The 22,028-nt window shown below is 51.7% G+C and overlaps 11 protein-coding genes and 1 pseudogene across 12 annotated transcripts; 8 read left to right on the plus strand and 4 right to left on the minus strand.

The window, feature by feature from the left end:
- Positions 1-62: 62 nt before the first annotated feature.
- BGZ61DRAFT_444643 (uncharacterized protein) lies at positions 63-3,190 on the plus strand. The gene is made up of 10 exons (XM_046244986.1): positions 63-294; positions 350-383; positions 459-546; positions 597-1,530; positions 1,582-1,715; positions 1,768-1,788; positions 1,835-1,913; positions 1,964-2,213; positions 2,266-2,434; positions 2,503-3,190. Exons 1-10 carry the CDS (start codon positions 175-177, stop codon positions 2,933-2,935), a joined length of 2,262 nt encoding a protein of 753 aa, XP_046108264.1. The 5' UTR covers positions 63-174; the 3' UTR covers positions 2,936-3,190.
- A 942-nt stretch (positions 3,191-4,132) lies between these two features.
- Positions 4,133-5,975, plus strand: BGZ61DRAFT_474156 (major facilitator superfamily domain-containing protein; the record flags this gene model as incomplete). Its single annotated transcript, XM_046248547.1, has 4 exons — positions 4,133-4,521; positions 4,582-4,846; positions 4,911-5,684; positions 5,742-5,975. The coding sequence occupies 4 exons, from the start codon at positions 4,133-4,135 to the stop codon at positions 5,973-5,975; spliced, it is 1,662 nt and encodes a 553-aa protein (XP_046108265.1).
- A 1,053-nt stretch (positions 5,976-7,028) lies between these two features.
- Positions 7,029-7,760, plus strand: BGZ61DRAFT_444645 (uncharacterized protein). The gene is made up of 3 exons (XM_046244987.1): positions 7,029-7,326; positions 7,384-7,433; positions 7,487-7,760. The coding sequence occupies exons 1-3, from the start codon at positions 7,194-7,196 to the stop codon at positions 7,655-7,657; spliced, it is 354 nt and encodes a 117-aa protein (XP_046108266.1). The 5' UTR covers positions 7,029-7,193; the 3' UTR covers positions 7,658-7,760.
- Positions 7,761-7,791: 31 nt separating this feature from the next.
- Positions 7,792-9,591, minus strand: BGZ61DRAFT_413582 (uncharacterized protein). Its single transcript, XM_046243310.1, has 6 exons — positions 9,238-9,591; positions 8,913-9,151; positions 8,784-8,842; positions 8,475-8,731; positions 8,312-8,408; positions 7,792-8,255 (listed from the first exon to the last, which is right to left on the minus strand). The coding sequence occupies exons 1-6, from the start codon at positions 9,257-9,259 to the stop codon at positions 8,048-8,050; spliced, it is 882 nt and encodes a 293-aa protein (XP_046108267.1). The 5' UTR covers positions 9,260-9,591; the 3' UTR covers positions 7,792-8,047.
- Positions 9,592-9,731: 140 nt separating this feature from the next.
- On the plus strand, positions 9,732-11,602 carry BGZ61DRAFT_585309 (uncharacterized protein). Its single transcript, XM_046256395.1, has 2 exons — positions 9,732-10,332; positions 10,395-11,602. The coding sequence occupies exons 1-2, from the start codon at positions 10,125-10,127 to the stop codon at positions 11,462-11,464; spliced, it is 1,278 nt and encodes a 425-aa protein (XP_046108268.1). The 5' UTR covers positions 9,732-10,124; the 3' UTR covers positions 11,465-11,602.
- Positions 11,603-12,312: 710 nt separating this feature from the next.
- BGZ61DRAFT_444649 (uncharacterized protein) lies at positions 12,313-12,791 on the plus strand. Its single transcript, XM_046244988.1, has one exon. The coding sequence runs from the start codon at positions 12,356-12,358 to the stop codon at positions 12,602-12,604; it is 249 nt and encodes an 82-aa protein (XP_046108269.1). The 5' UTR covers positions 12,313-12,355; the 3' UTR covers positions 12,605-12,791.
- Positions 12,792-12,862: 71 nt separating this feature from the next.
- Positions 12,863-13,310, plus strand: BGZ61DRAFT_585310 (uncharacterized protein; the record flags this gene model as incomplete). The annotated part of the gene is made up of 1 exon (XM_046256396.1): positions 12,863-13,310. One exon carries the CDS (start codon positions 12,863-12,865, stop codon positions 13,307-13,309), a length of 447 nt encoding a protein of 148 aa, XP_046108270.1.
- Positions 13,311-14,439: 1,129 nt separating this feature from the next.
- BGZ61DRAFT_t70 lies at positions 14,440-14,510 on the minus strand (annotated as a pseudogene). Its single transcript has one exon. The product of its transcript is annotated as a tRNA-OTHER (tRNA).
- Positions 14,511-14,802: 292 nt separating this feature from the next.
- BGZ61DRAFT_344685 (uncharacterized protein) lies at positions 14,803-15,855 on the plus strand (the record flags this gene model as incomplete). Its single annotated transcript, XM_046239725.1, has 2 exons — positions 14,803-15,140; positions 15,198-15,855. The coding sequence occupies 2 exons, from the start codon at positions 14,803-14,805 to the stop codon at positions 15,853-15,855; spliced, it is 996 nt and encodes a 331-aa protein (XP_046108271.1).
- Positions 15,856-16,018: 163 nt separating this feature from the next.
- BGZ61DRAFT_160419 (uncharacterized protein) lies at positions 16,019-16,670 on the minus strand. The gene has a single exon (XM_046237461.1). The coding sequence runs from the start codon at positions 16,526-16,528 to the stop codon at positions 16,181-16,183; it is 348 nt and encodes a 115-aa protein (XP_046108272.1). The 5' UTR covers positions 16,529-16,670; the 3' UTR covers positions 16,019-16,180.
- A 580-nt stretch (positions 16,671-17,250) lies between these two features.
- BGZ61DRAFT_444655 (uncharacterized protein) lies at positions 17,251-18,221 on the minus strand (the record flags this gene model as incomplete). Its single annotated transcript, XM_046244989.1, has 2 exons — positions 17,878-18,221; positions 17,251-17,689 (listed from the first exon to the last, which is right to left on the minus strand). Coding segments are annotated over exons 1-2 (451 nt in total), but the record flags the coding sequence as incomplete, so codon positions are not given.
- Positions 18,222-20,056: 1,835 nt separating this feature from the next.
- On the plus strand, positions 20,057-21,737 carry BGZ61DRAFT_160440 (uncharacterized protein). The gene has a single exon (XM_046237463.1). The coding sequence runs from the start codon at positions 20,327-20,329 to the stop codon at positions 21,467-21,469; it is 1,143 nt and encodes a 380-aa protein (XP_046108274.1). The 5' UTR covers positions 20,057-20,326; the 3' UTR covers positions 21,470-21,737.
- The last annotated feature ends 291 nt before the right edge of the window (positions 21,738-22,028 follow it).

Genomic DNA, 22,028 nt, shown 5'->3' on the forward strand with positions numbered 1-22,028 from the left:
AGATGGATACCAGCCACATCCCTCGTCAGCTGTAGCTCGCCACCAAAGTATCCAGCCCCGCTCCACATTTGCACCTCGCCCATCGCTACAGCATCATGACACACCCGTAATCTTGCGACCACGGGGATACATTCGCCTAGGCAATAGCTGTATATCTCGTGTTCAAAGCCAAACATGTCCCTGCGATCGTTCGAAACGTCCAATTCCGGGGAGCCGTCCTCAGGGAACCTCAAGCGGAGACGACGGCCCCGAGCAGCAGTTGCCTGCGACTCATGTAGAACTCGCAAAGTCAAGGTGCGAAATCCCATCCAAACCTCACTCTCCAAACTAACTAAAATTTACTTTGCAGTGCGACGGGCAATTACCATGTTCCAGCTGTGTTCGTAAGTCCCATCTACTCTCGCGCCTATGTAGCTAATGCCCCTGCTACTTCATTCCCCTACTTACTCATGATATAGAACACTCTTTCGAGTGCTCATTCAAAGAAAGACAACCCGTTGTATATGTGGACTATCGCCGGGGGTCTAGATCCGCTGAGAAGGCGCGGTAAGAGCCAGACACGTCTTGTATGAGCTTGCAACTGACCACCAGATCAGGTCTACAGATACCGTTCCTGCATCAGAGAAACCACCAGTTACTCAGCCTCCAAGGGTTATGGCTGAAAGCAGAGCTCCGTTAACGTCGCCAATCAGCTTGGAAGGGGCTCCGGCACCACTCTCGCCAATTACACCCGCAACTCAGAGCTCAGAGGCCCGTCATTCAGCAGAGCGTGAACCAGAAGGGCTTGGCGATATCAACCAGCATACGGAAGGATCCGAGTTCTACGGTCATACGGGGACTTTTTATTTTCTGTCTCGCCTTCAATCCCGAGCAAAAGGACAAAGATCACGTAGATCAGCTCCTGGAGGTGGAGATGGGGGCCCAGGGAAGGCAGCCGGAGACGATTCCGTTGTCAATCTTCTTCACAGTTCCGATTACTCAGTCTCCGGGGCTCAAGAGAATAGAGGCATCGGCCAGTCATCCGATATCCCTAGACCTCCGCACGGTGGCCATTCCTACGCCTCTCTCTCAGTTGATACGTTTGGTCAGACCCCCGTGGCGCCTAGGTCGTCAATTGGGACCGAACTCGAGCGTGAATGCGCTCGCCTATATTTCTTGAACCTTCATTGCATCCATCCAATCCTTGATCAGGCATCATTCCTCAGCCGGTGCGAAAAGGAAGTATGGATGGGTGAAGCCATCCCTCCTGAGGCACCAACCCCTCGAGTACGAGCACGAACTCGGTTCCTCGCGCTCTTCAACATTGTTCTAGCTATCGGTTCAATAACGGCAGGAGAAACTGCCTTGGTAATGTGGGATGGTGCTGCTGGGTTTCTGGACGAAATATGCCGTCAAGATGGAAAGTCGATTAGCCCAAACACCTACGTGCCAATCAGAGCCTCACAGTTATTCTTCGAGAGGGCCAAGTTCCATCTTGAAGATACATTTGAGTCGAGTTCCTTTGAGACCGCTCAAACTCTTTTCCTTATGGTATGTGCACCAGTCTCTATACAAACACCCTCCTTACTCATTTCTTCACAGTCAGTGTTTTGTCAAAATGCTTTGAAGCCCCATAGCTGCTACATGTACGCAGGCATGGCGCTTCGCACTGCGTTGGCAACTGGTATACCCACAAGTCTCCATTCCGAGGCTAGTTTAGAGAGTCGTTTCTGGTGGTGGGTTCCTTGATCCGTCACATCTCAGATATGCCAAGACTAAAATTTCTAGGGGCCTTTATTCACACGAGATGTATGATATCAATCAATCTAACGGGGCTTTGCTTACCTTGACCTAGTGAAATGTGTTCATCTACCAGTCGACAGTCATTTCTGCGAGAGCCAGGGCACTATCGTATTCCCTTGCCGCGAGAATCGGTGAGTTGCTACTCCTCAAGTCGAAACAGATGTGCTAATAGAACCCGTAGGGGTCACCCGGGCCGTCCTTGTATCTCATCAATTGCATGGTTGAGCTCGCAGAAATCTTGGTAGACGTATCCGCCAATGCTTGTCGACCTGATGAAGACGCAACCTTGTTCCAGAGATCCAATAGGTCCTTTATTTTGGACGAACGTCTCTCAGCCTGGAAATCTCAGTTGCGCGCCCCTCTTAATTTGGAAAATTCGTCGTTGGATGAGGCAGAGTTGATAACGAAGCAGAAGATTGTGCTGAAGTTGCGTGAGCAGACCTTTCAAGAGAGAGAGTATAGGGACGTGCTAACAATACGTAGGGTTTTTAAACGCAAGAATACTTTTACACAGACCATTTTTAATCTCGGCCACGGCTGAGTCGCATCGCGAGCAATTTACCATGCATACTCAGTCTTGCGTTGAGGCGGCGAGTGAGACTATTCGATTTGTTCATACGACCTACCTGTATCGCCCGTATTTCCGCACTTGGTTTGTAATATCTTGATCCGTTTATGTCAGTGGAGAAATAGCTAACCGCGATTGTTAATTACAAACAGGTGGTACAATTGCACGTATGTGCTCGATGCATCCATGGTGCTCCTGTATGTCATCCTATCAAATATCAGCCCAACAACGGCGGAAAGCATCATACAAGACATAGAGAAGAGCCTTGAAATATTTTCATCGATGAAACGACTAGCGGTGGCTCGTCGATGTACTGAGATCGTAAAAGAGGTCTTGGCCATCGCTAAATCACATCGCGACCGAGGCAGCCAACCAGAACAAGACTCCAGTGCCGACATTTATAGCGATGCCGCCTTGCTGAGTTATCTCGCCAATGCTCCTCCAGATCCACCTGGAGATGGATCAGGGGGGGGGGTTGATCTCTACGAAGGAGATCCGTTTGCAAGCCTAGTAGACACGAATCTTGTCTTCAATTTTCTCAATTTTGAAGACTGGACTGCCTGGTCGGATGCTGGAAATGTGTAAGTATTATGGGCTTAAAAATAAGGTTATGGGTTTGTATTAGAAGTCCAGGGTATTCTTAGCACCCAGTCAGGTTCGGGTTGAGGGCAGTATTAGCATATGGGATACGTGTTTGCCGAATGTGTCGTATTGCACAAGGCCGTAAAGCGAGCAGATAGCATAAGCGGCGCGACCACCATTTCTATTTAGTGTTGTTATATCGCACACATCTACTAGCATTTTCACAGATAGCTACATCCTCAATCCTACTGATAATTGTCTTTATCCTGATGTAGCAATTTAGGAAATAAAATTTATACAAGACTAATTCTTAGTGATTATTTCTTGGTTTTCTCGTCATCGTTTTTTAGTCTTACAACAACACCTCTTTCTTAGTCTTATAATAACAATTTATTTTAATTCATTAAAAGAGTTGATCAATTACAACATAGTCGTAAAATTCATTCAAGTCATACGTGACTGTATCCTGTATAATCTAGCACTTCGTTGTCATGGCCAGATTTTGTAATATGGTACTGTATAGGGTAAGGCTATGAGCCTGGAGGTTCGGATGTTCTACATTAAGTTTCGGCATAACCTATTGTCACCTTGGGCTTTCGGGGTTTCGGGCTCAAGCTCTTCAATGTGAAATTGTGTTCTCTGTTATTGCATGTAGATGTAAGCGGCGTTGTCTGTGTCATTGGGATCCGTCGGTGCGTGGCTAGACACTTCTGTACCACTCCGCAATCAGCTAGAATCCGACGGTAAACGATGATCCCGGCGGTTGGCTTCACCGTCGGTATGCTTCCGATCCAGCGATACCGATTGGCTCATTGGGGATCTAGACCCAGAGTTGGGGTTAAGGAACGGAGCTATTGATGCTAGCGACCGCCACCGACTGTGCTCTACCAGAGAGCGTCGTTTAGGCACTGCGTGATTGGAGATGTCCCGCCAAATGTCAGTTATTGTCCTTCTATCTTGCTACATAGACGAGCTTTCACTGCGAGCTGCAGAAAGCTCCCCACATCCCCAAGCTTACCCCAGACTTAGAGGCTAGCACAGTACCCTCATCCGGAGTGTGGGGAACCCTGTTGCGAGGCTTCCCTACAAGGTTTCTTCTATCATATAAGACAGTCCTCGAGGCCGGGAGTAGAAGAGCTATGTCTCCCTGAGTCTCCGCCATCCTTCTCCAGGTCTCCTGCTGTTACCACAACGTCCAACATGGCAAGGCATCAAGATTCCACTGCAACCGAGGACATCTCTTCGGTTGTTCTGCGACGAGCCCCAGGAACTGAGCTGCTTTTCGACGATGGCAATGCTAGCAAGGCAACGGCCGGCCTCCAGTTCATTCCACAAGGCGACACACATATCCTACTCGTCCCTCAGCCCTCCCTCTTAGACCCAAACGATCCGCTCCGGTGGTCAACGGTTAAGAAATGGGGCACTTTTCTCAACGGCGTTGCATACGCTTTCATGGGCAGTGTGACCGGCCCTATCATGGCTGCCGGCATGCTCCCGCTTGCCGAGACCTTTGGCGAGAGTCTACAAAAGCTAACGTATGCAAACGGTGCCACGTTAATCTGTCAGGGAGTTGGTAATATCTTCTGGATGTAAGTCTTCGTCACTGGTGATTGACTTATGTCTTAGACTAACAATGCCTTCGTCCTTAGGCCCCTGGCTCTCAAGTTTGGCCGTCGCCCGGTCTACATGTTTTCATACGTTCTCATGGGCATTGCTTGCGTTTGGCTTGGACTTGCATCGAACGCCACATATGTTTCATTCATCACCGGCAGGGCGTTTTTGGGCTTATTTGAAGCACCCATCGAATCTATCGTCCCTACCACAATCACAGACATCTTCTTCCTGCACAATCGCGGAGAGAAGGTGTCATTCTATGGACTCTCAGTCCTTGGTGGCAACGAGCTTGGGCCGTTGGTATGAATGCCCTAAATCCCCGTCTGCATTTTCAGGCAGCTTTCTAATAGTTCCGGCACTGCAGTTTTCGGCCCTCATCATCCAACGTTACGGAATGGATTGGGCTTTCTACATCGTGGCCATGTTCATTTGCCTCAGCTGCATCTCCATGTTCTTTTTCATGCCTGAAACCAAGTACACTGGACCTCGACCTCAATCGTACCCCGCCGGAACTGAGGTGGATGATGAAAAGGTGGGAGTGGAGAGGATTGAGAATTCCCGTGATAACAACAAGGAAGGGTGCGGTGAACGCATCGAGAGCGCTCCTCAAGGCCCCCCCAAGCGAGGGTTTCTTCGCAATCTTGCCTTGTGGGAAAAGCCAGATCCTGATGTGAGTCTGAGGAACGCCTTCCTGCGACCCTTCATCCTCGTTACGTATCCTACTGTGCTCTGGGCGTGCCTTGTTTACGGTGCGTCCCTTGGCTGGAACGTCATCCTTGGGGCGACGGTTGCTCAACTGTTCGCTGGACAATACGGCTTCGACTCTCAGGCTCAGGGTCTCGTCTTTCTATCACCATTCGTAGGCTCACTGATTGGATCTTGGCTTTGCGGATCTCTGTCCGACTCCATCGCCAACTACTTCACCAAGAAAAACGAAGGTATCCGAGAGCCTGAAATGAGACTCCCTGTCTGCATTCTCGCCACCATTTTGACATTCCTGGGTGCACTCATGTCGGGCTTGACGTATCATTACAATACGCATTGGGCTGGCCCTGTGGTTGGCTATGGAGTTCTCAGTGCTGGTGCACAGGTGGGGGTTTCGTTGTCAATGAGTTATGCGCTGGATTGTCACCGAGAGGTATGTGGTCCGAATTCCATTGATACGCTCCTGAACTTAATACTAACATTTTGACAGCTCTCTGTCGAGCTCATGGTTACAGTAGCGTCACTCAAGTCGCTCATGGCGTGGGTCTGGACGTGGGTGATTAATGATTGGATTGACGCCAACGGGATGCTCACTGTCTTCATGGTGATTGCCAGCGTCAATGTTGCCATTCACTTGACGACATTCATCCTCTATTTCCGGGGAAAGGGCATCCGTATCTGGATCGCAGAGACGGATATGCTGGCACGATGTGGATTGAAATGAGGTATCTCGTGGATTGGGGTGTACATCCAGATCCCTAAGCTTTAGGCCTATCTGTATTAATAAGTCTAGTTTGATAAAGACAATTATTGTAGAATAAAGACCAAACCTAAAGGCTATATAAATATTATTTTTAGTTATTTTTTTAAGTGTATTGTCAACAATTATATTTCCACTCTAGATATAGTAGATATTCTAGATAATCGGTACTGGTTAAAGAGAACAATAATAATAAAATACACATTAATTACATTTCACCTTAGAGTATATGATCTTTTGTGCAAATAGAAGCATGGGCACATTTGATCTTGAGAACCAAAGACCTCAAGAACATTCACCCCAGCCATCTCTTAATTTTGATTCACCCGAGCGTTCTCGCCAGCCCGCTTTCAGGACACCACAGTGCCACTCTCGTTCATCATCAGGAAGTTCGACATCTGCATCTCAGGTGTCTCTGCTGGGTATCCCTCCAAACCCGCTTCTCCAGACGGAGGGTATCCGGCTGTTCGGTCACCCACTGCATCTAGTCTCCGGGAGAAGGCAATCAGAAGAACCTTCATCAAATGTCATGCGAAACAAATTAAAAATTTCGACCTCGATGATGCAAGGAGAAGGTGGGATTCTTGGAGTATGGAAGATGGCGAAATTTATGTGTTTTCTGTAGTTCTAAGGCCCTCTTGAATCCGACAATTACAATGTAAATTTAGACCTGGTCGATTCTAGCATTGGCTTTGATGAGTGTCAACCCCGTCCATCTAACAGCCCAGTACCAGGTGTGCCATGATTGCCATTCCCGTTCAATCTGAAAACGGTGAGCAGATGGCTACCCCAAAACCGTACCGAATCCATGGGAGGTTTGAGGCGTCGCCGCATGCCATCCATCTTCAATCACCGGGCAAACAGCATCCGATTCGTCGCTCGCCATCAGTTGGAGCTCGGGATATCCGAACTGCCCCATTACCACAGCCCACTTGATAATGATCCACCATCTCCGAAGCCGGGCTATGGTGGAGATGGATGTTGCGGGAATTCCGGAGATAGAGCCGGCCACTATTCCCCCGCATTTCTGACTTGATCGTGCCGCGGTGCGATCTCTTAGCGAACCCCGAGCTTCGCCGAACTACAAACAAACCCCAAAAATCCAGTGACAATTGATCCCTTGTTTTGTTTACATCCCTCACCGATTGAAGTGTAGACAACCACCATAACAAATCGCTCATCATGTCTGTCCGAAGCGGCCCCTGGAGACTCGTTACCGTCAACACCGCCCCCGAGCGGGCGAAGCGACTGATCGGCCGTATGATGGAGGCACTCAAGGACCGATATGACATCGAGTATGTCGCCAACTGTGAGAGTAAGTCGCAACCTACTGTTTACTCAATGTGCAGTCGCTGACACCAATTAACTACAGACATGGCCGAGGTCCTCCCTAAGGTGACCGAACACAAGCCCAACGTCATTGTAACTTCTTCCTGGCAGACAAGAAAGATTCCCTTCGACTAATGAGACCACAGTTCTGCGCCTCGATGTGGACTCCCGAGGAGGCCAGCACCATCTTTGCGACAGCGAAATCGGTCGTGCCGGATATCAAGACACACGCCATTCCCACGGGACTGCAGGTTGAGAAGGGCCCTGACGCGATCGTGGAATACCTGGTTGAGGAGGTCCCCAAGCTGCTGGGTTAATTAGGAAATTGTTTAAGATACCAGAAATAAAAATATAAAATTGACCGCCATATGGGCGCCGGTTTGGACGAGGCTAGACAATAGATCCCACTTCGCATACCAATGATGTCCTTCACCACGCAGTGCAATGCAGTGAATGATTAACCCTAGGGAGTTTATGAAATATGGTGCTGATGACTAGATAAACTCCAACAAAGCATATACAAGTACCGCAGCTGACATTATGAATTGTCTCATTTTACAACGTCCCTCTCAATCTAGAATACACACTGCGAGTACTCAGTACATCTAACGGTATTGCTTTTGGATTGCAATGGTCTATGTGTATTTGTAGATGTACATTGTGAGATCTATATATGTAGCCTCTCCACCTAATGCAGATCAATTACTTTACTTTTCATTCTCAAACACATTGACGAGGGTTCCGATATGGGGCAAAATCTCAACTGCGAATTCATCGCCATCGCGAAGAGTCTCCTTGGGTTTCCGACCCAATCCTACACCAGCAGGAGTTCCTGTGATGATAACGGTTCCGGCAGGCAGAGTAGTGCTCTGAGACAGGAAGCTAACAAGCTTGGGGACGCTGAAGATCAAGTCACTAGAGTTGGAGAGTTAGAGACATCTGATGGTAGAGGTGGGAGAAAAAGCGCTTACTCAATGCCGCAGTCTTGGAGGACGGTACCATTCTTGAGGCCCCTCATCCACAACTTTGACGGGTCAGGGACCAGAGACTTGAGAGCGAGAGTCGGTCCTAGTTAGGGGGATTTAGATGGCATCCTCAGAGAAAGGTATACGGTAGATTTAGGAGAGCACATACCAATGGGGCACGCTCCATCGAAGCCCTTAGAGAAGGACCACTGAGACTGGTTGAGTTGAGAAGTACGGCTTGAGACGTCGTTGCACGCAGTGTATCCCAGGACATAGTCTAAGGCATCAGCCTCGCTGACATTCTTGGCCGTCTTTCCGATGACAACCGCCAGCTCGGACTCGTAGTCTCCGCAGTCATCGACCTGAGTAAGCTTCGGTAGGATCGTGGGGGCGGGCCAAGGGTCACCGAGGGAAGTGTTTGGCTTCCTGGAGGGTGCGTCAGAGATGGATCTGGCCGCTCATTCAGTAAGTTGCTTACATGAAAACTGTGGGAATGGTTGGGATGTCCATCTTGACCTCGATGGCATGCTGCTTATACTAGAAGCGGCCGCGTTAGCACTCTGTTTCACACACAATCATTCGCAGACTGCGGTTGGATGACACTCACATTTAGGCCGATACATCGAATGGTGCCAACCTCGCTTTGAGCCAGGGGCGAGAGGACTCGGCCAATGGTCTCGGTCGAGCCAGTGTCGTTTCCAGGAGACAGAACGGAGGAGCCGGAGAAGACATTGACGGCAACTTCGAGGCCCTTGCGCATGGCAGCGCCAACATCGACATCCTTGTCGGCAGGCTGGCCGATGAGGATCTTGGAGGGGTTTGACTTGGGGACGAAGCGCACGAGGCCTGTTGGCAAGTGTTAGTTAATCAGACGAGATCCCACACTACAGCAGCGAGATGTTGCTACAGCGGGCGAGTGGGCATGGACATACGCTGGAGGGTTGCTGAAGCCATGATGGAAGAGTTGAATGTTGGAGTTTCTAGAGATCCGGATGCAGAGTCTAAGTGATGACAATGAGAAGCGCACAACGGACAAAGCTGTCTCGGTCTCCGAGAATCAATGCCGGGTAAAGTCCTAGGTCTAGTCCACGTTGGGATGTGGGAGCTGCGAGACGAGGCCAACCCCGTGACGTCGACGTAGCAACGAGAAAGATGCCGGTCCTCGGAAGAAGTGTCTCGTGGGGTAAAGTCTAGATAGAGTCTAGACCTTGCGTGAGAAGCCGGAAGCTGGGAGTTGTTGCAGAAGACGGGAATTCCGGTGCAAATGAAACGGGGATAAAACGAATGTGGTGTTGAAGCTTAGTGGGCGCTGCGTAATCCGACTGCCCGGCTTCGGCGGAGACGAGGCCGACGCCAGCGGGAAGCGGGGCGGAGTGCGGGGGACTTTTAGCGGCGTGGCCCTGTAAGCAGCCCCTCCAAGGAGTCCCGGCGATGAGCTTCGGCAACTGGAGAGGAAATACGGCTTCTGACCGGGAATCCAATCCTCAATTGGGACGATTCTTTGCGCCGAGACAACCATCTGTCTTGCATATTGTTACTCTTGTCAAGGCTGCTACATTTCCTGGGGATCGAGCCGGACCATCGGGCGCAACCTACGAGCTACGTACTCCCTCCATCGTACCATCATCGTCGGATCCAACGCCGCCGAGCGCCCGGTTCTTGAGCGACTCGACGTAGACGCCCGCCATAAATCTCACCTCATTCTGCCATAATTTCCTACTGCTCAATTGAGCTCGAGCTTGCTTGATTCTTGAGCTCACTGCTTCCTGTTTGAATCGCAACATCGTCGCCAGCAACAGCAACGGCCAATCTCGCAGCCATGGCGTCTCAATCCTCCGCCGCGCCCAGCGCATTCCGCCAGCATCTTCCCGACCTCAGCATCCCTCGCTTCACCAGCATGGCGAAGCAGGACCCTTATGAATATGCCAAGGAATTCAAGGAGGGCGGCCAACCCCCGTGGCTTCACGGCCTCTTCCTCCACTGGCGAGACCTGCTGAAGGAGCCCTACAAGGGCATCACCAATAACGGCATGTCTACCTCTTCGTATAAGTCGCTGTCGAGGTTCGAATACAACTAACCCTCTTCCTAGGCAAGGTCCGACCCGATCTCTTTGACTTACACGATGATGGTGTCCCTACCGCAACCATTGTCCAGGCCACCGAGGCCCTTCTTAAGCTCCTCGACCACGGACAGCGCGAAAAGACTTGCTACCACATTGACTCGCCCGAATGGCGCACTTGGTCTAATCCCGAGTTTCTCTTGAGTGATAAGGGCATTCGCCTCGACGAGATCAGCGACGAACAGAGAACCGCTGTGTTCAAGGTCCTGGAACTGACTCTCTCACCCGAGGGTTACCAGAAGGCTCTTGGCGCCATGCGCGTCAATGGCTTCCTGGGCGAGCTCTGCAAAGTCCCCAGCATCATGAATGAGCACTCGTACAACTTCGTCCTCTTCGGCGAACCCTCAACCGAGACGCCCTGGGGCTTCTCCTTCTACGGCCACCACCTCTGCCTCAACATTCTCCTTTACAAGTCACAAATCGTTATATCACCTTGGTTCACTGGCGCTGAGCCGAACTTGATTGACGACGGCCCCTACAAGGGTACGCGCATCCTCCACAGAGAAGAGGCCCTCGGTCTCCAGCTCATGCAGGATCTCCCAGCCGAGAAGCAGGCGAAGTCCCAGATCTACAAGCTCATGAAAGACCCGGCTATGCCCTGGGGTCGATGGAACCACGATGACCAACGTCACCTCTGCGGCGCCTACCGCGACAACCGAGTCGTTCCTTACGAGGGCGTTCTCGTCTCCGAGATGACCGCTGCGCAACAGGATCTTATCCTTGGCATCTGCAAAGAGTTCCTCCTCTATCTTCCCGAAAAAGCCCTCCAGCTCCGTCTGGACCAAATCCGTAGCTGGTTCCACGAGACTTACTGGTGCTGGATTGGCGAATTCGGCAACGAGGATCCCTTTTACTACCGCATCCAGAGTCCCGTGGTCATCATCGAGTTTGACCATCACTCGGGCGTCTTCTTGGCAAACAAGGAGCCCGCCAAGTTCCACATCCACACGTTACTAAGGACACCGAACGGCGGAGATTACGGCATGGCTCTCCGGCCGCTGATTCCTCGTGTGAAGCAGGAGTTTATGTGGGAGGGGTAAGGCAGAGTGGATGTGAGATCTATACCAGACGATGTATTTCAGGTAGCAAGCGCTTATGAATGAAGATTCCAGAACCGTGGCTGTGCGAATCTAAGCTGTGAGCATGCCTAACGGGGACGCTGATAGGTCTAGTGATGCCCAATATGTTTTGAGGAATCTGGAGATTGCCTGTGCGAACCATCCATACGCCCATCATCAAATGAAATCAACCTATCAAACCTCTTTCTAGGCACCGGACACAACGCCACAAATCAAGCCCTTTTCGGAAGCAACTGCCTCAGCTGATGCCCTTTTTCAACCTACAAAGTGAGGGAGTAATTCTTTTATTCTCTCTCCATGCTTTTCGCCAATTCCTACTTAAGTCTGCGATAGCTTTTGCATATTCTTCGTTCAACAGCTTCCCGTATGAATGCGCTTCGAAAGTTCGCCCTGGAAGATTTCCAGGAACAAGTCTTCCGCGACTGTCCTCTACAATACTAGATAATCACCGTTGAGTCTATCCGGGGACTTGATAACGAGCTGGTTCAGCATACCGCAACCCTCGAAGAAATCGAACGGATTACCAACACTAACGTGTCCTTCATTCTTGTCAAGATCTTTTTTCATCGGTCTCTTGATCAGCACATCTTTCACACTAGCCAGACGGACTGCCAAATGCTCTAACAAATCTTTCACATCGATGCCTGCGGGCTTGGTATGGTCGCTTCAAGTATGACGGGCTTCCACTGCCTGCAGGGAGACGCCCCGAGTAGACCTGCAAGTTATTATATGAAATGTGCCACCTTCAAGCTTATCTGGTCGTACGACCAGGGCGGCCATTTCGCAAGAGCAATCGGCTTCTACAGGACTCCAGATCCGAAGCGCCGGATATTTCAAGGTTTCGTAACTACCATGGAGTCGAACCTGGATCTCGTCTTACACTCACTTTTCCTGCCTCTTTCCGGAGCCACCCAAGCGGTAATAGACATATATAGCAAATTTCGAGAATACTCTCTGGCATTTAAGACTATCGAGAGATTTACGGCTTCGCGCATCGACTCCGAAGCTGAAATGGAGCCCTACGAATTCTCCACAATGTCACGGCAAATAAGCGCATTGCTTGTCAAAATTGAAAAGAGCATTCACAAAACTCGGCAATAGATGCTAGCTATGGACTCATTGACGAAGTTTCAACTCAATCAGGGCTCTAAACCAATTCAAGGTCTTACCATTGAGTCTAACGAGAATAATTCTGCGTCGGTTTTGGGCGGTATACAACTTATCCAGAGCAAACTGGATGTAATGAAGATCAAATTCAACTACATCCTGGCAAGAGCTAAAGATTTACAAATGGCTGCAAGTTCTGTCCTGAAGCACGGCTGAAAATCTATGCTGACTCTCTAGCAGATTACCCAGAAGATGACTCGGGATAATGCCGTCGCCAGCATCAAGCTGGCAAGGGCGACTTCTCTCGACAGCTCGTCAATGAAATCTGTCGCCATCATGACCATGGCCTTCTTGCCAGCCACATTCTTCGCCACTCTCTTTGCATTTCCATCGCTAAATTGGAATGCCAAGCCTGTAGTGCAAGATACTTTCTGGGCGTACTGGGCGTTTACGCTCCCATGCACTGCATTGGTGTTCCTTCTTTGGGCATTTCTCACGCAAAGAAAAGAATTAGGATATCTCTTTGCTTGGATCAGGAGGCAAATCAAGGCGCCTAAAGTTGATGAACAAGTTGCAGAGACGGTGTGCACCTTGGATGAAACCTTTACCGAAATCCCTTCAAGAACTTCAGGGTCCTTTCCAGAGGATGATGTTCTTAAGGAGTCGACATCTCGAAACCTACCGACAGGGCAGGTCTAGGGTTTTTTTATCTGTGCTGTTTGGATGTAAGGTAGACATTCACAGCGATACATTGGATTACTTAGACAACCTAGATGAAAGCATATATGCGTTGAAATTGGGAATCCACCTCATTGTCTGACTTATATGAGAGAAAAATATCGCAATGGATACAGATCATGAACATTCATTGAGAGTTTTGCAATTTGGACACCAATATATACTCCTTCACGAAAACATCAGCTGGACTAAGCTGCCTACTATATGTGGCATATTAGGGGTTAAATCCTTGCCGTTCTAAGTAACTTGAGGCTAATAAGTTTAAATAAATAATTATTATTATAAAAGATAAATACTAAGAATTGGTCCTCTGAAGATTTATATCCTCAACTTCTTCATTTAGGATAATATATAATTATCGGTAGAATTAAGGAATAAAGTGATATATGTAAACAGTAATCGGCTTGTGCGCGAATAGTAATACTCTTATTTAATAATCACTTTTTTCAGTATTGTGTGATACTGACTCCTCCCTTCGTAATGGCGTACGGAGCCACTTTCCAACGCGGCACTTTTCAGCCTGCTATCTAGTCCTTTAATGCTTTCATCGTGATGGCGAACATAAAATCTTAGGTCAATAACATTCATTTAGTTTACAATTGCTACGCACCTAAGGTTTCATTGTTGCGGCAATGTTAGAAAGGCATGTATTTGGTCCTTGTGGGCTGTGCTGAGCTCGAGATGCAGCAACTTCCAACACGCAACCAAGGTAGATGATGGGTATCCGCTGATGCAACCGTCGCACATCTATTAGCGAGGGTCGGTATCGGATTGAAAAGATCTTTCTTTTATTCGAAGAGTTATGCTCGCAATGAGTCTGTTTCAGACAGCCTATATGACTTGAGGCGGCCTCTTCATGTTGCAGTGGGTGCAATTCGGTTGAACCGTGATGACTAACGCTGAGGTTGCGGTACGCTCTTATCACGTGGTGTCGAAAGCTTGGGCCTCGTGCACCATCGCAACCCCACTACGGGTCTCGCCGCAACTCTCTTCGCGTGTCCACCACACCTCCCAGATGCCCCATTCAAGAACGGAGCGTGAGAGATAGATGCAAAAAGATATGTCGTCGCATTCTTCAAAAAAGGAACGCTTGCGACCGCCGGGAATCGAACCCGAAGCTCAGGCATGGGAAGCCCGCATTTTACCATTAAACCACGGAGGCTGTTGGACGCACGACTGTACGAATTGGCAGAGCACCCGGAAATCCAAAAATATGAAGGTAGACCCACAATGTCGCATGCAGCCACACTTGTGTGGGGTAATCCAGAGCTGGGGAATTCAGTGGAACTGGCAAGTCCAACCCCTCCAAGCAACACTCACCAGCTCCAACTCATCATCGCGGCTCTCGCTTCTCAACACGTACCCCGGCCGTTCCTCTTCACCTTACCTCGTACCTCTCAACCTACCGCGCTTACAATCTCCGACCCTCCTACCGAACTCCCGACTCGCCTATCATGGCTAACAAGGTCGACCGCATCGTCGCCCGGCTGCAGAGCAAGATCACGGAAGGCGACTACTACGAAGCCCAGCAGCAGACCCGCGTCGCCGCCTCCCGCTATATCAAGACCTCCAACTGGCCTGCCGCAATCGACATACTCGCCAGTGTCGCCCAGCCGCTGCTCCGCGCCGGACAGGGCGGTAGCGGCGGCGACCTCTGCATCATGCTCGTCGACGTCTACCGCCAGGCCGAGCTCAAGCCCGACGCCGCCGCCAAGGGCCGGCTGCTGACCTGTCTACGCCTGTTTGACTCCGAGGAACCTACGCGCAAGAAGTTTATTGGGGAGATGATTGGGTAAGTCATTGAAGGAAGGGTTGGGGTAGACGCTGTGCTGACGAGGGCTTGGGATAGCTGGTCTGCCAAGTTTGGCGAGTTCCCGGCTGGTGACTCGGAGCTGCACCACGTTGCGGGATCGCTTTACGCTGAAGAGCACGACACATACGAGGCGGAAAAGCACCTGATATTGGGAACCAAGGACTCTCCCGAGGTCTTGACCAAGATGGAATACAAGTGGTACAAAGAGGGCGAGCCGCACCAGGCTGGCTTGTTCGCCGGCCGTGCCGTCCTGCCCTACCTGCTCATCGGCAACGTCCGCGCCGCCAACACATGCTACCGCCTCTTCACTAGCACGCTGAGTACCGAGAACCCCAACTTGGGCGTCCAGGACGTCTCGGGCATCAGCGGCGACATCCGCGTCTTCCCTAGCCTTCCGCTCCTCAACTTCCTCGGCTTCCTGCTCATGGCCGTCCAACGCTCAGCCCCCGAGCTGTTCAAGGGCCTCATCTCCAAGTACGCAACCCAGATCAATGAGGCCGAGTCGTGGGCGGATGCGCTCCAGATGATCGGCGAGATGTACTTTGGGATTACCCAACCCCGTAAGAGCAATCCCTTGATGGACATGATGAGCGGACTGTTCAGTGGAGGCGCCCCTGGCGGTGCGCCTCAGCAGCAGCAGCGGAGACCGGCTGCGCGGGGTATTGATGCCCCGGCGCCAGAGGGACTGGATTAATGGACTGTCTGCGTGGGTCGGAGTTCGTGTATCATAGGGACCTGAGAGAAAAACATAGACAGCAGGCGTTGAATAGGCAAAGGCATGGTTAACCACGGGGCTGTTCTTCTGGTTCGAACATCCAGTTATCCTCGGCCAAAGCCGCGACTTTGGCTCTAAGACTTGCCCTGACAGCTTCGAGGAGTTCTGTGATTGCGTATTAGTGACCGATGTTTGCTTACTCATGAGCGAGGCTGTGAGGACACACCTTCGGGCTGCTCAGGAACAGTGCTTTGGTTAATCTGATGATGCTTCACGGCTTCAGCCAAGCGTTGTCTCTCCTCTATCAAACAATGAGCATTTCTAGTCGCAAGCCGGCATACACACATAGAAACTGGGGGCGCATACTCTCACTCTCTTGGCGATGATCCAGCGGCACCTCGTCCTCATCCTCGAGCACTGGCGTTGGCGGGTCGCCAAGCTCAATCTCGCCATGCTTGTCGCGAACGACAATTTCAGACGTGTCGGAGAGCACGTCGACGTCGAGGTGCAGCGTCTCGGTCGAGGCAGACGAGCTGGCGGTAGGTCGCCGGGTCAACTGGCTCTGGAAGAGGTTGCGACGGACGCTGGCCGAGGTGCCGTTGCGGCTGCGAGAGACGCCGCCGTTGGTGGTTGTGCGAGAGCGGTCAGCCATTAGTGCAATTTTTATCTGAGAGAGGAATGGAAGAGGGGTTTCATAGGAGGTCGTGTGTGAGGTTTGAAGATGGGGGTTGAGATGAGTAGGTTGAAGTGGGTTGTGTTGACTTTGGTGGGGACGCGACAGGGACTATGAGGTGTGACGTTAGCCGCCGGTGATGGCCTTGGATAACATGACAGATGCAACATTGCCACACTTGTGACTGCGTCTAAAATCGAGATACGCGTTACTAGTTCCTAAGCGCTATTCTTTCTCCCATTCTGGTTCTGAATATCGAACCTTGACGTTCGTGATCTTAGCAAGCACTTGTAGATGGCGCTTCTCATTTAGCATGTCGCATGGACATCAACGTAAATCTGCAAGTACAAATGCATTTGCCTATCAATTACGCTAAATCACAAAATCACACTTTAGAGTCCCATCGCCGTTCAAAATGACATCTTGTAGAACAACCCGAGCCTTCAAATCGAGGCTAGCGAGACTAGGTTCTGACTGTCATTTCTCCATGACACCTGGAGTCTTGATCTCTGTGGCTCATCCAACGCCCTGCAGTTATGATTGCCTGCCACTATTGTACACGCAATATCGCCTTCAGACCCCATTCGGACCCTTGAAATGCGGGTGGAATTTGGCCCATCCTGTTTCAATCTCCCTCCCTGGTGACCTTAGTTGGGATTTACAGGGAGAGGTTGTAAGCATACTCGTCCTCCATGTTCTGGCTAACCCAAAGGACGACGGAGCTGAGTCGTGTTAGCAAATTTATCTCCAGATTTAGAGGAGAAAGCGGATTTAAACTCACCTCAGGCCAACCAAGGCATTGCTCACGACGTTCTCAATGCCCATGCTCAAAGCAGGCATAGCCACGCTAGGGACGACAAACTTGAGGACGAAGACAGTGACGCCTCCAGCCATGCCACCAGCGAGGGCCGCAAAGCCCAGGAACAGTACCACGCGAGCCTTCCACGCGACACCAGACCCACTGTAGCTGAACGAGTCCGCGCTGAGGCGCTGCTTCTCGACCGAGTTGATGATGAGCATGCCCAGGCTGGAGAAAATGAAGGGCAGCCAGTCAACAAACTTGACATGGACATCAGAGCCGTTGTTGGCAGACTTGGACCAGACGGCGGAGTCGAGCATGACGTAAAAGGCGATGGAGAACTGCGTGCAGCGATCGGGTTAGCCAGTTGCGCCGAGAACGATGGAATGCGCTCAGTGCCGTGATGGCCAGTGTGTCCATTGCGAAGCGAGGGAGCCGCTGACCGTGACGGCCAGTATGTCCATTGCGAAGCAAGGAGGCCGCTGATATCGATGGCTATTGGGGGCGCAACCCGGGATTGGCGACTTACCAGAGCTCCGGCGCCGTAGACACCGGCGTTGCGGGCCCAGATGCTGTTCAGCCACTCGGGCCGTCTGAACTTCCAGAGACGCTCCTCCTCCATGCTGTCGTGTACGAGAATGGGTGTCGGGATCGTCGGGCTCGTTGGTCTACAATATGTCGGAGGATGACGAGGTTGTTCAGAGATGCGCGAGGATAAAAGGGCGGGCGTCGAATTAGGCACCTGACGTAGGTTCGGAGGATGAGGCAGCTCAGAAGCTCATGATGACGAGGCTGGGCGGCTCACGACGGAGGTCGGATGGCTTGGCACCGAGATGGTCACGTGCATATTCGATGCGATACTTGGTACTTGGCCCCACTGCCGCAGCGACCGCAAAACGCAGGGTCGGAGTGATGCAATTGCCCGTGTAGCAAAACATGGTCCATGCTTGCACAACGTGGGTCCAGTCGTCTAGGACCTTCGGCATGCAGCAACTAAGAGAACAAGAAATAACAACTGGAACATGTTAAACGGCCAGTGGATGAGGAACGAGCCATGTCGCCCCGCTGGCCAGTGAGCTTTGGAAGGAGGCGAAAAGGATCGTCCTAAACGAACGGGACCCTGAAATCTATCAAAGCGGCCCAGCGCCGGCCGTACAGGAAGGGTGTACAACGCGGGGGGTCCCATCGTGTCCGCACTGTTGGGTGCGAGAGCGAGAGCGACATGCCTGGAATTGCTGGGATGTGGCGTGCCTGTCGAAAGTCAAACCTGTTGAGCATGTTTCCCACATCTCGTCCACGGCAGTATTCATGCTGGATCAACGGCTGTCTGCATGATGCAGTACATACCCGGCGGCAGCAACAACGGTAGTAAAGCATGAACGGAGACGAAATGTCGCAGAAAAAGCCACTCGGCTAGCAACGTGCGAATATGCGTGTCTAGGCGTATCAGAGAGAGAAATGGCTCCGCATCAAAACAATTGAGGCGACCTTCTCCGACCCTCTCTTCGCTTGTTGGTTGGGCCGATGGTGTTTACTTACACTGCCTGCAGCCATCATCATCGTCGTCAAGTGAACGAACCCGCGGAATACCCACCCACCAATAAATGAGCTCATGGATTGCGCAGCCTGCAGCAGTCTGCAGCGCTGCAGCAGCCTAGAGCGGCGAGTGCGCAGCCGTCCAATGTATGTGCACACTGTACCTACATACGGTGACATTCCAAGAATCCAACGTCGCAAACTTTTCCACGGCAACCATCAACAACCCGTCTCCCGTCCCGCCGCCACACTTAGGGCAGACGTGCAGAAATTCCACTCTCTTTGCACTGTGCCCTTACGGCAACGCTGGAATAGAGCTGAACTGCAGTGCTGCACCCCAAAATAGCGAGCAGTCCACAGTTCTGGCTGCTTTAACCCGCATGTCGTACCCGACTGGGGTGGCGCGTAAATGGCGGCTTGGACGCCAGGGGGGATTGGGGGCGACCCAAGTTCTCGACAGCAGCACAGAAATAGCGCTGGGCGGCGCAAAACGAGGCGGCTTAGAAGGGTAAGAGACGGGCGGACCTGCTGCGAGGGGCGCTGGAAATTGGCTCGATTTGCGGCAGACACGGGAGTGCGGAGGAGCTGGCGAATGAGGGACAGGGTCGCATCCGCAGGGGCCGTAGAGCGGCAGCCGCGCTAGTCCTGTTAGGACTGCGGGGCGCTCGTGCTACTCCTATTTTTCCTTCAGACTGGATCCTGGGTCCTGCCAGCCAGGGTAGCGGCTCTAGCGAGTGTGGGAAGGCGCACGCAAGACGCAGGGAAGGAGACACGCACCAGCCGAATGGGGCTGTGCGTGACTGGGCAGGTGCGTGAGCGTGGTGTGCGTGGGCGTGCGTCGCTGTCTGTCGTGCGACCCCGTTTTCCTTTGCTCTCCTCCATTCTCTACCGCCCAATTTCATCTCCCATCAGACTTCGCCCCGGATTATGTTTCTGCGGTACTGGTAGGCGTATCACCCATTCGCTGGTTACGCTGTGTCCTGCTCTGCCCATCACGTTCTTTTCTTCCTTTTTTTCTTCTTCTTTTGGCAAGGAACCCCCCAACACTATTGGCTATTCTTTCTGTAGTAGCCTTTTCTCTCTCGCTTCTCTCTCGCTTCACTCTCGCGACTCGCGACTCTCGACTCTTGACTCGACTTAACCCCCTGTAAAGGGTTCTGGCGCGATTCATCCATCATCGACGTCCCTCAAACACTCCGTGTCCCTCGCTGTTCAGCCTTGATTTTCACCCTCGACCCGCCCTCGCTCGACCAATCCAAAAGGAGGACCGCCTGTTGTCTCTCCCGTATCCGCCCTTTGGCATTCCTCTCGACACCCCTCGACGCCTCTCGCATTGACTCGACGTCCGAACACGAGTCGAACTTCCTATCTGACCAGTTTCTTCTGTCGAATTATTCGTCTTGAACATTCTTAGCGAATCGACAACATAGCCATCCGCCACCATGCGACCAGCCAACTTTCTTCCCCGGCCTGAGCTGCTGCTCTCCAGCCTCGCATCCCTGTCCCTATTCGGATCCGTCGCCTATGCCCAGTCAGACAGCAACAGCGACAGTGCAACGAATTCTGATGCCAGCACCCAGGCCGACTCCAAGACCACCGATAAACAAAACTCATCCAGCGCCAAGGAGTCGACCACAAACAAGGAATCCGCTTCTTCGACTCAGAAGGATGAGCAGACTACCACCACTGAGGATACAAAGTCGACCTCTACGGAGGAGGCGGCCAGTTCCACCACCGGGAACGACTCCACTGCCACCGACCTTGCGACAAAGATTTCCACGATAGCATCTTCCACTGACGCTGCCGTCACTGGCATGCCCACATTGACCAGGGTCACGTCAATTCCCACCTACCCGGCGCCGTCTGTACCACCCACCAGCAACGCCCCTTTCATGCAACACTCCAGTGCTCCCGACGGAACTGTTTTCATTGCAGTGGGTGCCATCCTCGGCGCCTTCGGTATTGCAATTCTACTATGGCGCGTCATTGTCGGAGTCCTTCTCCACCGCTCCGTGGAACGAGCTGCTAAGGCCCAGCACGATGCCAACACCAAGGTTGGCTTTCCCGCTCCTCCTGCGCCCTTCTACAAGTATACCGACAATGGTTCCAATATGTCCATCTCTGCTGGCCGCGGCGTCCGCCGAACCACCCGCGGTCCTATTCTCTCATCAACCCCCAGCGCATCCAACTTGTTCTTCTCGCCCACCGCTGCTGCTTCTGGTAATGCTGCAGGTAACCGGGCTTCGACTTTCCTGCCATCAGGCTTCTATGCGGCTGGCACAAGCTCTCCTGGCGCCAACCCAGACCACTCTATTAGTCTAACCAACCTTCGCCCCGATTCTCGTGGCTACGCGAATCCCTCACGCCACACATTGAACCCGTCCCCTCCCGACTCGCCTGCTTTCAACACCCGACGTGACATGAGCAACACCTCGCTGAACCGACCCCCGAGTCAGCGAGCCCCCAGTGCGTTCCTCGATGACTTGCTAGCCGACGACCCATCAGCACTCCCTCCGCCACAAATGCCCACCTCGAGACATTCGTCATACGGCAACAACTCCCCCGGCCAACAGAACCGGTTCTGAAGTGCAGTTGCATGCCGACGGTGGGCAGTATGCGACCGACTGTTTTCACACCATTGTCCTCGGTCACCAAAATCGGTTTTTGGGAAGGGTTCATCCATTGGTTCAATATACGGCGTCAAGGATCGGCATTTTCAGGGAACGACTTGTGGATACTCTGTGTTTTCTTGTTCTCATCGAGCACATGGGAGTAATATTTTCTTCTTCACCCTAGGGACTTTTTAATGTGCTGGTACCTGGGATTCCAGCGGGGTTTTCTTGTGCAACTTTGTTGTCAGCGGAGGAAGCGGTTCCTCGCGAGGGCAACTTGCTGCGGTCAGCAGTGCCACGACGCTCGTTGTGTTGTATAGCGGCTCTTAGACGAGGAAAGGAGTTGGATCCGACTGGCTGGTGGTCAGGTGCTTGGTCTATCCGTGGAAGGCTTTTTGGTTCGAGTCGTACATACTTATTTATGGCTTAAATATGAGATATTCATTACAAACATTACCAGCCACAGTGATTTACCGCAGCAACGCATCGACTCATGGCAAATGGTGAGGTATGATGAATGTAAGACAGCATA

The sequence above is a fragment of the Ilyonectria robusta genome (genome assembly GCF_021365365.1).
Source record: "Ilyonectria robusta strain PMI_751 chromosome Unknown BGZ61scaffold_4, whole genome shotgun sequence".
Classification (NCBI taxonomy): Eukaryota; Fungi; Ascomycota; class Sordariomycetes; order Hypocreales; family Nectriaceae; genus Ilyonectria; species Ilyonectria robusta.

What these genes read in the sequence shown, in the direction of transcription:
- BGZ61DRAFT_444643 (XM_046244986.1), top strand. Translation starts at nt 175, where the DNA reads ATGTCCCTGCGATCGTTCGAAACGTCCAATTCCGGGGAGCCGTCCTCA. An exon ending in TTAGAGAGTCGTTTCTGGTG is followed by an intron (nt 1,716 to 1,767) that starts GTGGGTTCCTTG and finishes TAAAATTTCTAG; the next exon opens with GGGCCTTTATTCACACGAGA. An exon ending in GGCCTTTATTCACACGAGAT is followed by an intron (nt 1,789 to 1,834) that starts GTATGATATCAA and finishes ACCTTGACCTAG; the next exon opens with TGAAATGTGTTCATCTACCA.
- BGZ61DRAFT_444645 (XM_046244987.1), top strand. Translation starts at nt 7,194, where the DNA reads ATGTCTGTCCGAAGCGGCCCCTGGAGACTCGTTACCGTCAACACCGCC. An exon ending in GTATGTCGCCAACTGTGAGA is followed by an intron (nt 7,327 to 7,383) that starts GTAAGTCGCAAC and finishes AATTAACTACAG; the next exon opens with ACATGGCCGAGGTCCTCCCT. An exon ending in AACACAAGCCCAACGTCATT is followed by an intron (nt 7,434 to 7,486) that starts GTAACTTCTTCC and finishes ATGAGACCACAG; the next exon opens with TTCTGCGCCTCGATGTGGAC.
- BGZ61DRAFT_413582 (XM_046243310.1), bottom strand. Translation starts at nt 9,259, where the DNA reads ATGGCTTCAGCAACCCTCCAGC. An exon ending in ACCATTCCCACAGTTTTCAT is followed by an intron (nt 8,732 to 8,783) that starts GTAAGCAACTTA and finishes CGCACCCTCCAG; the next exon opens with GAAGCCAAACACTTCCCTCG. An exon ending in CGATGGAGCGTGCCCCATTG is followed by an intron (nt 8,409 to 8,474) that starts GTATGTGCTCTC and finishes CCCCCTAACTAG; the next exon opens with GACCGACTCTCGCTCTCAAG.
- BGZ61DRAFT_585309 (XM_046256395.1), top strand. Translation starts at nt 10,125, where the DNA reads ATGGCGTCTCAATCCTCCGCCGCGCCCAGCGCATTCCGCCAGCATCTT. An exon ending in CAAGGGCATCACCAATAACG is followed by an intron (nt 10,333 to 10,394) that starts GCATGTCTACCT and finishes CCCTCTTCCTAG; the next exon opens with GCAAGGTCCGACCCGATCTC.
- BGZ61DRAFT_444649 (XM_046244988.1), top strand. Translation starts at nt 12,356, where the DNA reads ATGGAGTCGAACCTGGATCTCGTCTTACACTCACTTTTCCTGCCTCTT.
- BGZ61DRAFT_160419 (XM_046237461.1), bottom strand. Translation starts at nt 16,528, where the DNA reads ATGGCTGACCGCTCTCGCACAACCACCAACGGCGGCGTCTCTCGCAGC.
- BGZ61DRAFT_160440 (XM_046237463.1), top strand. Translation starts at nt 20,327, where the DNA reads ATGCGACCAGCCAACTTTCTTCCCCGGCCTGAGCTGCTGCTCTCCAGC.